General features: G+C 40.6%; 1 protein-coding gene across 2 annotated transcripts in view; it reads left to right on the forward strand.

Moving 5' to 3' along the window:
* The window catches only part of CDKL5 (cyclin dependent kinase like 5), a gene marked incomplete at its 3' end in the record, with an annotated part of 167,827 nt that overhangs the window by 101,327 nt on the left and 53,666 nt on the right, over positions 1–12,834 (forward strand). For both annotated transcript variants that reach the window (XM_080653864.1, XM_080653863.1), the window contains exon 4: positions 4,225–4,270. In XM_080653864.1, coding sequence (XP_080509990.1) covers positions 4,225–4,270 — 46 coding nt within the window. The remainder of the gene's footprint in view (positions 1–4,224; positions 4,271–12,834) is intronic.

The raw sequence follows: 12,834 nt of genomic DNA on the forward strand, positions 1-12,834 counted from the left end.
TGCCTGGCAGGGCTTGATGGGACCTCAAGGTGCACCCCCACTCCAGTGCTGGATTGGGGGACCTCAGGCCGTGCCCCCCTGCACAGCGGGTCTTGATGGGGGACCTGAGGCTGTGCCCCCCTCCTGCCGGGGCTTGACCCAGGACCTGAGGCTACGCCCCCCCTCCCGGTGCCGGGCCAGGGGACCTGAGGCTGTGCCCCCCCACCTAGTGGGCTTGATGGGGGATCTCAGACTGCGCCCCCGGTCCAGCAGGGCTTGATGGGGGATCTCAGGCCATGTCTTCCACCCAGCGGGGCTTGACGGAGGACCTCAGGCCACACCCCCCACCCCGGCACCGGGCCGGGGGACCTCAGGCCGCGCCCCCCTGCCCGGCGGGGCTTGACAGGGAACCGCAGGCTGCACCCTTCGCCCGGCGCCAGGCCAGGGGACCTGAGGCTGCGACCCCACCTGGCGGGGCTTGACAAGGGTGGGACTGGCCGGGTCTGGATCTAGCCCAATGGGGGTGGGGTCAGCCAGGTCTGGGTCTCTCACGATTTTGAGGCGCACATGGAATGGTGGGGACTTGACTCTGGGTCCTGTGGTGTATCCCAGACTCTGACAGGAGGAAAATTTTCATATATATTTTACTAATTTTCTTTCATCTCTGACACGTCTATTATAGTGAAAGGGCAAATAGCAATATTAAAATATTTCCTCTAATTAATCCCCTTTTAATGTGCATGAATTTCGTGCACCGGGCCACTAGTTGTTAATACTGATTAGTTTGTCAACATCTTAAGAAAGGACAACTGATTCCGGGAATAAGTCAAACATTCAGGAGCTTTAGACAGTCAGTGACAGGAGTGAGTTTTGGTTATAACTCTCTGTGTCAATATGGTTGTTTAGTGATTGAGGCATGATTTTTACAGGCAGAGATCTTGAGAAATATTATAGCCCCTCCAGATATTGTTTTATACCCTTTGACCCAGTTATATCACTTACAGAATTTACTTTATGGAAATAAAGATGCAGATGTTGAAGTATGTTCATTGGTAGACTGGTTAAAGAACCATCCATTATAGACCATGGTTTTAAAAATTATTTAATGACTGATAAATTATCTTATACAATATTATGTGAAATAAAAGCAACTGAACATATGTAACACAATATACAATATTACTATTCCAATTTGAGAATAGTATAAACTTATTATTATTATTTATCTCTTACTAGTATAAAAGGAGTATAAAGAAGAAATTAAAAAAGGCCTGATGCATGAAATTCATGCAAGAGTAGGCCTTCCTTCCCCCGGCTGCCGGCACCAGCTTCTCTCAGGCACCCGGGACCTGGGCTTCTCTCGCAGCCCTGGCTTCATCTGGAAGGTGGTCCAGAAGGACATCTGGTCTAATTAGCATATTATGCTTTTATTATTATAGATACTTCTTATACCCTTCACATACCCTTCATATTCTTTTATATTTTCTGTAATGAGTTTGTATATCCTATATAATAAAAGCCTAATATGCAAATCGACTGAATGGTGGAACCATAGGTCGCTATGATGTGCACTGACCACCCGGGGGGCAGCCGGTCCACAGGCTCCCAGCCCACAGGCTCCAGGCGGGCCAAGGTGGGTGTCAGCGGGGACCCCCTGATTGCCCTACCAGTTGCCCTGCAGAGGGAGGTGGCCGGCAGTGGCAGCAGTGGGGGGGGTAGGGCCGGCTGGCAAGCGGGCAGTGGTGGCAGGGGCGGTGCCGGTGAGCGGGCACTGCCAGGCTGGCCAAGGCGGGTACCAGTGGGGGCCCCTTGATCACTCTGCCTGTTGCCCCACAGATCAGCCCTGATTGCCGGCCAGGCCTAGGGACCCTACCCATGCACAAATTTCATGCACCAGGCCTCTAGTTTTTCATAAGCAGTTTGAATCAGAGTGAAATGTTAAATTCTTTCCAACATCTTTTGCTGTTAATTACATGTGTTTTCCATCAAACATTGAATTGATTTTATGTAGAAAACTGTCTATTTGGCTTCAATCTTTAAGTAAATATAGAAACCATACTGTGTGTGTGTGTGTGTGTGTGTGTGTGTGTGTGTGTGTGTGTGTGTGGAGAGAGAGGATTTCCATGGTACTGATGAAAGTATAAATAAAATAATAAATATTTTATTTGACCCCCCTTTTTAAAATTTTTTAAAAATATTTTTTATTGATTTCAGAGAGGAAGGAAGAGAGAGACAGGAACATCAATGATGAGAGAGAATCATTGATCAGCTGCCTCCTGCACACCCTCATTGGGGATTGAGCCTGCAACCCAGGCATGTGTCCTTGACCAGAATCAAACCCAGGACCCTTCAGTCCACAGGCCAATGCCCCATCCACTGAGCCAAACTGGCCCCTTTTGCACAACTGTTTTATACAGTAAATTCTATTTATGAGATGCCCGGAGAAAAAACTAATGAATTTCTTTATTCGAGATGGTATAAATATGCTAGTTTTGAAATTGAATTTGTAGTCATATCAGTGGACAATTTTGAACCAAGCAAGACCTTTTATAAAATCAGGTAAGGTTTTAACACTTAGGATGACATTTTAAAAATGCATATGGGACTCTGAGTTTAGAGTGCAATATATGATGAAACACTACCTGGAATCTCTTGAGGTACGAGCAGTCTCACTCTCTTCCTGGACACATATCATGCTACCCCTTAGTTTGTGCTGTGAGCAGTTTCCTAATAGGGTTTGTTCTTTCCCTTGTGTCAAAGGTAAGTTGCTAGCTAGAGCCATTTGAAAAGGAGCAACATAAGAAAATGTATTAAGAGAAAATAGGTAGGCCTACCTATTTTCTCTTAATACATTTTCTTATAAGAGTTATCTGCTACTACCTATATTAATATTCTAGTCCATCTTTTTCTGCATTATGTTGACTTTGCAGTTATTCCTATTATAAAATAGTGCAATTTACAATATCAGAAAGTACCTGTTCCTTTACAATTCTGTTCCTCCATTAAAAACAAAAACACAGTACCCTTAAGAATCTTTCTCCTCAGTAGCCTATAGCACTTTCAGATAATTTTCCCCTATAAGACAAATATGAAAGCTGGTATTTTCTTTTTTCAATGGGCAAATGAGAAATAGAAAGGTTGATTTACACACATAGTTACAACTCAGGGTTTGTCTTTCAGCATATTAATTAAATTGGTCACTCCCCCCCACCCCCTTTCATGATTCCCCTTACTTTTGTAAGAAACTTAGGCGAAAACACAAATTTTTAATGTTAATGATTTGTACCCTGTTGGTTATTGCCTGGTATTGTGTTGTTTTTGAAACCTTTGTTTCGATGCAGGGACAATTTTTTATTAAAAGATTTGGTCCTACAGGTTTGAAAGTGTACTCAGAGAAAAAGGCAGGCCTGAGTCATTCAAAAGACCTTTCTATATGACATGTTTGCTTTGAGGACTCTATATTTTATTTTATCAAAAGCTTTTTATAGACCAGAATTAGACATGAGTTATTTAGCCTAGTGGTACTTAGTTTTTAGCATTTCCACTTCCTTTCCAGTCCTTATATTCTTCTCTTCCAACCAAAAAAGAAAGAGAGAGAGAGAGAAAAGATCTGCAACATTTCAGTTTAAAGTAGGGTTCTGCTCACAAACTACTTCTGTTAGTTCAGGGAAACTAAATAAAGGTGAGGGGTGGGGGTGATTGGTATTTGGTGACAAATATTTTCCCACTTTGGATTTGAAATGATGACCACCCATAGGGAAGAGCTGGTGAGCAACTGGATAGGTTCATTAGGAAAAAGTAGGTGAAGGAGGAGATTTGGAGGAGGCATTCTGCTTCCAGTAACTGTCAAGTATTATAGAAGCCTTGTCTCTGGTCTTAGAAGCCCAATTAAAATGTATCCCTGAGTTCCAGAGGGTAGTAAAGTCGGTGGTCTGTTGTCAGTCATCTTTGCACTTTTGTTTAACCTCAAGACATTGACATTTCTGGTTCATCCGTATCCTCTCACTGTCTCTGTTTTTGCCCCCTCCCTCACTTCCCCTCTCCTTTTCCATTCCTGACAATGTCTGCAGGGTGGTAAGAAAGAACTTTGGAACCAAGAAGTGAAGGACTGGTATGAGGAGGATCTATTTTTTACTCTCTGAGTTCTTGCTACTTTGTCCCAGAATATACCTACCCTCGGGCAATTGGGATTCCCAGTTTGAAAAACATAGAATGACTTTTCTTTCTGCCTCTTTTCTGTTGCAGGAAACTCATGAAATTGTGGCAATCAAGAAATTCAAGGATAGTGAAGGTATATATCTTCTATCTATCTCTCTATCTTTCTATCTATCTATCTATCTATCTGTCTTTGATTTCTCTGAATAGAATGTGGAAGAGATGGGATTGATCTAATAAGACTCTATTCCTCAATTTACAAAATCTCAATCTTAGAAAGTGAATATAGCTTATTTATTATCATGCTTTGCTTTGAAAATTTTAGTTTCTTCTGTGTAAATCTTTTCAAATCTCATGACATTAGAAAACATATGTATTTTAAGGTACATTCAATGTTGGAAAACTTGCTTCATGTGCTGGGTAGAAGGAATGCTATTTACATAATTTCCAAACATAAGAAAAATGAGAAAATGGATTTGAAGTAAATATTTCTGTGGGTTCACACAAGTACTAAGCACTGGGTGAAAGGCTTTAGTATTCAGTACTAGGATCTCTGGTTCCTATTCAGAAATACAAGAATAAGTAGTATGTAGATGATATCAGGGGAATGATTTTATAAAAGTTATTGGGTGAATAAAAGGTTTTCAAGGGTAAATACTGTACTTAGAGGGCTTGATCACATGTCCAGACCATTTTGAATAGAGTATTAAAATTATCTCATGCTGGGTGAGAAAGGTTAAAATAAAATAAACCTTTTTTTAAAAAAAAAAAAAAGTAATGTACACAAAAAGGTAATGTATCAAAAAATAAATAAATAAAGCATTTCAGTCGTTTGTTGGGGTTTGAATGTAGAGTATTGACCATTTAAAGATAGCCAAGTAGAAAAACTGACCATGAAGACAAACATGATGTCTGATAAGTTCTAGGCAGCATTTTTCTAATTTTTTTTGGACAGAGACCCACAGTAGACATGTTTTTTACATCCCAATCCAGTATCAGCATACATAATGTCCTATATATAACCGAAACAAAAGTGTCACAAAACTGCTTTATTTTACTAATGTGAGTTTCTCCGTTTTCTGTTCTTTTGTGCCCATATGAATTCATATAAATGCCTATTATGGCATCAAATACATTCATTTCACCACTGATGAGTCATAACCTGCCATTTGAAAAATAGCACTCCAGGCATAAGAGTCACCGGCATAGCATCAACCTTCATATCTAATTAGAAGTATGACAATAGCAGTCACAGCCTACCTTCATCAGCTCACATTGAGTGATTACTGTAAGACAGCAGCCTCTATATTTGTGAACGGTTTCATCACCCTTACCTTAGAGACTTAGCAAACATTAAATAACAAAAAGGGCTCACTGACAAAGTCCTATGATGTAGAGTCAGTGGGATATGATGTAACCTGACTCTGATGTGCTGGTTATATGGAGCACATGCATACCAGCCTGGAACTTGAGTAGCCATTGTCCCAGCAGCCTTAAAGAGAAGTCAATAAAATAATGCTTTTAGCCATTCATAAAAAAAGAAAAAGAAACTGCTTCAAGTGATGTACCTGTAGTCTAACAGGAAACAATAGCCTTGACCAACTCACTCTGAGACCATTAGAAATGAACTCTTTGAGCTGTGGCTTTGGGCTAACCACAGGTGGCCAAGAGACAAATGGTGATCTACTAAAAAGAGTGGTTGCAGCAGTAGATCAAGCATAACCTTCGCATAAGTGTAAATACTTCTGGCTGTGCATTCATCTTGTAAGGCCCATCATCAAGCATCAGTTACCACCAAAAAATAATATTTGTCATCAAATTTTTGAAAAGCAGTACAATCTAGGACATGTATGTCATTGCTTTTTTAAAAAAACTAAGTACCATTTCCTTTACAACCTGTATCCTCTGCATACTAATTCTTAAGACCTGTTTATAAATAGTTAAATAGAGTAGAAAGCAGTCAGTGCTTGAATGAATTTGTATAATTTTGAGACAAGGTTGTTTTTAGCTGTGGTGTCCTGGGAATGCATGAATAGTGTAGACATTATAGGAAACATTTGATCAGCTTTTATTTCACTGAGCTGACAAAACATGAACCCAACCCTGCCTTCATCTCTGTGGGGCCATTATCAGGCATGCAACCTTATTACCCACTGTTGGGAGTATCCTCGAAAGGAGTTACACATATTGTGTCTTTCCACAATGCCAGGTTTATTAGGGGAGACTGCCCCAATAAGCCAATAGAGTCACACGCAGGTTACACACAGAGAGGGGAAGCTTACTTGATAAAAGCGAGCAGATCAAATGTCCAGAGCAAAGTCCTAATCACTGGCAGTGTCTGCAGGTAGAGAGGTGGGTAGAGGTCTTAAACCAGGTGGCTACAGTGGCAGCACACCCCACTACCTCAGCCTTGACATAGCACTTGACATAACTGTCATGGCCGACTCCATATTGGATTGTCAGAGGGGTCCAGAAAGTCTGCTCTGCTCTTGCTCTATATACCATCCATTTTGCAGATGGACACCTTTGTAGGTACACCTATACATACTTCTTGAGGGATACTTCCTAAATATTTCTATGATAGAATCTGAAGACATATACAATTATTTATAACTTTTTAGTTCAGTCCTATTTTAGGCACACTTGCCTACTATTTCCAGTTCTCCCTAATGTAGATCTCATACTCTGTTTTTTTAAAATATAGCATTCTAATTATTTTTCTGTTGATTTTAGAAAAAGGAAGGGGGAAGGACAGAGAGATATAAACATCAATTGGCTGCTTCCTGAAGGAACCCTACTGGGGATGGAGCCCACAACCTGGGCATGTGCCCTGACCAGGAATCAAACTGTGACCTCCTGGTACATGAGCCAACGCTCAACCACTGCGTCACACCAGCTGGGCTCATATTCTCTTTTCTGTCTTTACCCTTTTCCTCTTGCCAGAGTAGTATCTTGCTTAATGGAAAGTAGTGGAATGTGTGTGGTGAACAACATTTTTGGAGTGTGAATTGTACATAGTCTAATACAGGTGAGGATGTCCATTCAACCCCTCTGTGAACCACTATATTCTGAAACAGTTTATCATCTTAAATTTTAGTAAGACCAATTATAATAAAAATAGAGTTTCATAATATTACCCTTATTGTCATATAGTTCTCATTAATCTCTTTTATTAGTTACTCAAAATATTCTCCTGATATTATCATAGTGTCTTTTCTAAATCCAGTATTAAATCTTTTTTAAGATAATGAAATAACCTTGTAAAAAATCTTGTTAAATCATAACTGTATCTGAACTTGATCTGACCCATGTTCAAGCTAATCAAGTATTCTCATGCTGATGATATCAAGGGATATTTTATGAGAGCATATAATATTACCTTCTGTTAAACTTCAAAAGATTATTACTATGGCCCTTGCCGGATGGCTTAGTTGGTTGGAACATCATCCATACAGCAAAAGGTTGTGGGTTCAATTCCTGGCCAGGGAACACAACTGGGTTTTGGGTTTGATCCCCAATAGGGTGAGTACAGGAGGCAGCTGATTGATGCTTCTTTCTTACATCAGTGTTTCTTTCTCCCCCTCCTCTTTCTCTTTAAAATCAATAAAAACATATCCTTGAGTGAGGATTAAAAATAAAAGGATTATGACTATACTTCTTGTTAAATATCTGTATATCCACAAATTTGTATAAAATCTTTCAAAACTACATTTTAAGATACACCACTATTTATTTCAAGAAGTCCTTATTATCCCTGGACAGTAGATCATTATGTAAAATGGGAACCAAAATGTCATAGTAAATGGTTAGATTATGAAAAAAGCTAAAATTACAAAAATACATTTATCTTATAGTTAACACAATTTAGGTTATAATAGCAACGATGTACTATTTCTTAGAAGAAAGGATCAAGTGTTGTTCTCTTTTAGGGGGAGGGGTAATTTTTACAGTAAAATTGAATGGTAGGTCAATGAAAGACTTTCTCAATTTTCTCTTCATTTTTGTATGTTCTCGTCTTTCTGTCATCATCCTTATCAGTTTTTTATCCTGATATAACTCTATTATATCATTTATCAGTTATCTTTGCCTATGATTTCTCCTGAAAGGCTTTGACATGCTGGGTGAAAAACTCCTGTTAAAAGGGAGGAATGGCTTGGCCATATGGATCAATGGTTGAGTGTCGACCTATGTATGAACCAGGAGGTCATGGTTCGATTCCTGGTCAGGGTACATGCCCGGGTTGCTGGCTCAATCCCCAGTGTGGGGCGTGCAGGAGGCAGCCACTCAATGCTTTTCTCTCGTCATTGGTGTTTCTATCTCTCTCCCCATCTCCCTTCCTCTCTGAAATCAATAAAACTATATTTAAAAAGAAAAAATGGGAGGAATATTTGAGTGATGGCATTTTCATCTGAGATCACTTCATTAGTTAATATTTTCTTGTTTTGATGATGTTTGCTTCTTTTTACATCATCATAAATGTGGAGTCTCAGATAATGAATTCTTAATCATATCCTGAATGATAGTATTAGAAATTTGTCTGTTAATGTAAGTTTCCACAGAGAAACATTAAGTTATAAACACTTAACCAACCAGAATTCTCTATAGAATTAGTTCTGCTCAGTATTTGGATTTTCTGAGAAGAGAAAAATGACCACAGACCAAAAAGATACTAAAGATGATTTAGTTAAAAGGTACTTTTCAGACTATGTATAAGGATAAAATTAACCTAATTCTCCTACCCTTCCTATAAGTCCAGTCTTGTACAATGATATTTGATGTTCAGGTGATAATCTTCTATCAATATTGGATTATCATTCTCATGCACACACGTTCACGTGTCTGCCATCCTCGATTTGTTACATAATCCAAGAGCAACTAATTTAGACTAGATAGCTTTGGACCAGCAAGAATTAAAAACACTGTCTGTTCAGCCCTTACTTGAGATCCTGTGGTCTAGAATTTATTTTCGACATATACATTTGGATCTTCTGATGTGACAACTTTTGCGTTGTACTTTTCAGTCTTTCTCTGAATGTACAGGTAATGGAGTGAGGAGGAATCCTCTCCACTTGTCACATAGCAAGGGGACTGACTCTCAGGGAGCTGTGTTGCAGTCTTCAATTCAGATGGAATTTAGGTTGAGGCTCTGCTTTTATACCAAATAAAATTGCTCACATTCATATCCTGCTGCTGCTTTTGTTTTCTGTAGGTAAATATTTTTCTCTTGGAATGGACATATTTATTCTTCTTAATCATGAGAAAATACTTAATTGATCATTCACTTTTTCTTCCAGTTTATTTCATTCTTATTTTTACCCCAACACTAGAAAGCTCTGTCCTGATCTCTGGGTCAAGGAACTCTGGACTCATCCTATATAATAAAGAGCTAATATGCTAACAACAGCCAGACATCCTTCCGGATGACCTTCCAGATAAAGCCTGGGCTGCAAGAGGCTGCGAGGGCCGGCCGAGGCTGCGAGGGCTGAGGCAGACGGGGTTGCAAGGGCTGAGCCCCTTGCATGAATTTTGTGCATTGGCCCTCTAGTTTTGTATAATGGTACAAAACAAGAATTCATCATCTCTGCTCCTTAAATTCAAGAACTTGATTTCTTTTTGTTTAAAATATATTTTTATTGATTTCAGAGAGGAAGAGAGAGATAGAAACATCAATGATGAGAGAGAATCATTGATCAGCTGCCTCCTGCATGCCCCACACTGGGGATCAAACCCCACAATCCTGGTACGTGCCCTGACCAGGAATCAAACCATGACCTTCTGGTTCATAGTCCAACACTCAACCACTGAGCCAAGCCAGCTGGGCAAGAACTTGATTTCTTGATAAGAGAGGCCTTGAAACTAATGTTCCAAGCTCTGGTTAAATAGAGAATTCAGTTAACTAAGCTTGAGCATTCTGCTAGTCATGATTTCACCATACTTGCTTTTACTGTCCCAAATACATCTCTTTCAAACTTCAGGGATTCTTCTAGGATTTGTGAACATTTTGCACCTTTTATGATTTAATAAAGTTTCATTGTGCTTTATCTGGCCTCCATCTCAGAAGATTTAAGAGTTCTCATCTTTTGTGGTATATATGACAGCACCGCTATTCAAGCCCTCCAGGCCATGTTAATTGTCCTCCTATTGATGTTCCTTCTTTAGTCAGGGCAACCAGACTCAAACAGGTATCCTTTTAGTCTTATACAAAGATATGTTGAATTCCCCCACCCCAGCATACCTGTTTAAAGTTCCATTGGGGGGAGGGGGCTCTTTGGTTATACAAGAATGTCAGGGTTGTGATTTCAAAAAGTAGGTTACAGCTATTTCTGGATCTCTTTTCCAAGCCCACAGTTCTTTAAAAATAGAGTTACAATAGAGATTCAGCTCATCTTTAGATTTTTCTCTTTTCATCACTTATGTTTGCATTTCTTTTGCTCCTGTGATCTTTCTTTTTCTTCTTTTTGTTAATCCTCACCCAAGGATGTATTTCCATTGACTTTTAGAGAGAGTGGAAGGGAGGAGAAGAGACAGAGAGAGAAATATTGATGTGAGAGAAACACATTGATTGGTTGCAAGAGAAATATTGATATGAGAGAGACACGTTGATTGGTTGCCTCCCACATGCTCCCCAACCAGGACCAGGAATTGAGCCTATAACCAAGGTACATGCCCTTGACCGGAATTCAACCTGGGACCCTTTAGTCTGTGGGCTGATGCTCTATCTCTGAGCCAAACCGGTTAGGAGTGATCTTTTTTCTTAAAAATGTTATTTTACTGCCTGGCTGGTGTGGTTCAGTGGTTGAGCGTCAATGGCAGAGTAGAAAACTGATGCCCGAAACTGAAGCCCCTGCCCCTGCCCCGGGAGATGGAGGGCCTGTGTGGGTCCCAGGAGCTGTGACACACAGGGAGCAGCAGAGCCAGGGGGCTGGTGTAGGGGGTCTCTCACACTAGGAGGTGGCCCAGAGGTGGTCCGAGCAAGTGTGCAGGAGGGTGTCTGGGATATACCTGTGGGCAAAAGCCTGAGTGAGGAGCAAGATCCGGGGCATCCCAGCCAGACAGGACAGAGCACTTGGAGGCTGCTCTGATCAGGAGGTCAGGGAGGGTCTTGCTCAGGAGGTGACATGGGTACAGAGACCTGAGTGACAGGAGCCAGCCCAGCTGAGGTTAGAGGAAGAACATCACGGCAGAGGGAACAGTGGTTGCAAAGGCCCTGAGGTTTGAGATGTCTGAGAACCAGAGAGCAGCTTGAGTGGGCAAGGGGGGTGGTCACTAAGGTCCAGGGCATGAGTCAGGGCTCCAGATGGAAGTTGGGGAGCTGTGCCTGGGGCCACCAGGGGGTTTGGAATCTATCCTGGGTTTGATTCCTAGTCAGGGCAGTGCCTGGGTTGCTTATTTTTGTTTATTTGTTTTTTAAATTAACGTAATTTTTCTACTCTGCCATTTAGTCACTACTAAAAATTTATATAACTTTGTCAGAATTGCTGTCTGTACTAAGCTCAACACCCTCAGTAGTAACTGATATCCAAGTCCATCAGCATGTACAGCAGCAGAAATTGCATGGAAGTACCAGCTCCTAGAGCTGGAAGGACCTTCTGAAACATTTAATAGAACCCCAACCCCGATTTACAACCCAGGAACTGAAGGCCCAAAGCTGCATAGCTAGTATGTGGTTAACTGAGACTAAGATGCAGACCCCAGGGTCTTTGTTGAGTTTTTTCTTCCACCCATAGCATGCTGCTCTGCCACTCAGCTGAGCAGTAGCAGGGCCTAGACCCGAACCTGGCTGTTCCAACTCATTCTCCAAAGCTTGCTCACTGCTTTCCACCATGTTGCCTGTGTTCTACTCGGTGTGACATTCTCTTCACTCACCCTGAGAAAGTTCTTTCTCAACTCTTTTTTTTTTCACTTGTAAACTGGAGGAGACTTGCCTCAATAAAGAATCCATGGGGTTCTGTCAAGTACAAGGAGTTTTTGTGCTCACTTCAGGGGGTTCTGCTACCACCTTTAAAAAAAACAGCCTCACTGAAGAACGTGGCTCCTTCCTGAACCTCTGGGGAGAGAAGCATACATAAGTGGAATGTGCTTTCTTTTTCTCCATCATCTGATTGTTTGGTGCCCCAATTTTCATCTAAAGTTCAGGGGAGGCCAGGAATCTTTAAAGTACTCAGAGAAACAAAAATGATAGGTTATACCTAGTAATGAAGAGTGTATATTTTGCTTGCACTTAGGAAATTAATAATTCCACTTCCTGCCCATTCCCATTTATTACAATCTCAGTGCCAAAATGCTTGCCTCAACTTTTAATACCTCTAACTGGTGTAAATTAGAGAAGCCTTCATTTCCTGAAAAAAATAGGCTGCTCGGATGACGTGGTTTGGGCACTACATACTAAGTGATTTTGTGAGCTGATTTTTGAAGATTTCTTTCTCCTCTCTCTATAACCATTCTTAAGTAGAGTTAGCATAGATTTGAATGATGTATATATAACAAAGAACTAAAATTCAATGAGGTTTAGGCTCATAATCAATGAGATTTTAATGAAAAGAAATCATAGATTATTAGATTTAGAAAAGCCCATTTATTTATTTTATGAATGAGAAGTTGTGGCTTGCTCAAAATCACATCTCACAGTGTTAGTTGGTTAAAACATACAAAATCTAGGTCTTGAATTTCAGCTGCCTATGTCTTAAGGGAATAGGAGCA

This window comes from Plecotus auritus, assembly GCF_963455305.1.
Source record: "Plecotus auritus genome assembly, chromosome: X".
NCBI classification, from domain to species: Eukaryota; Metazoa; Chordata; class Mammalia; order Chiroptera; family Vespertilionidae; genus Plecotus; species Plecotus auritus.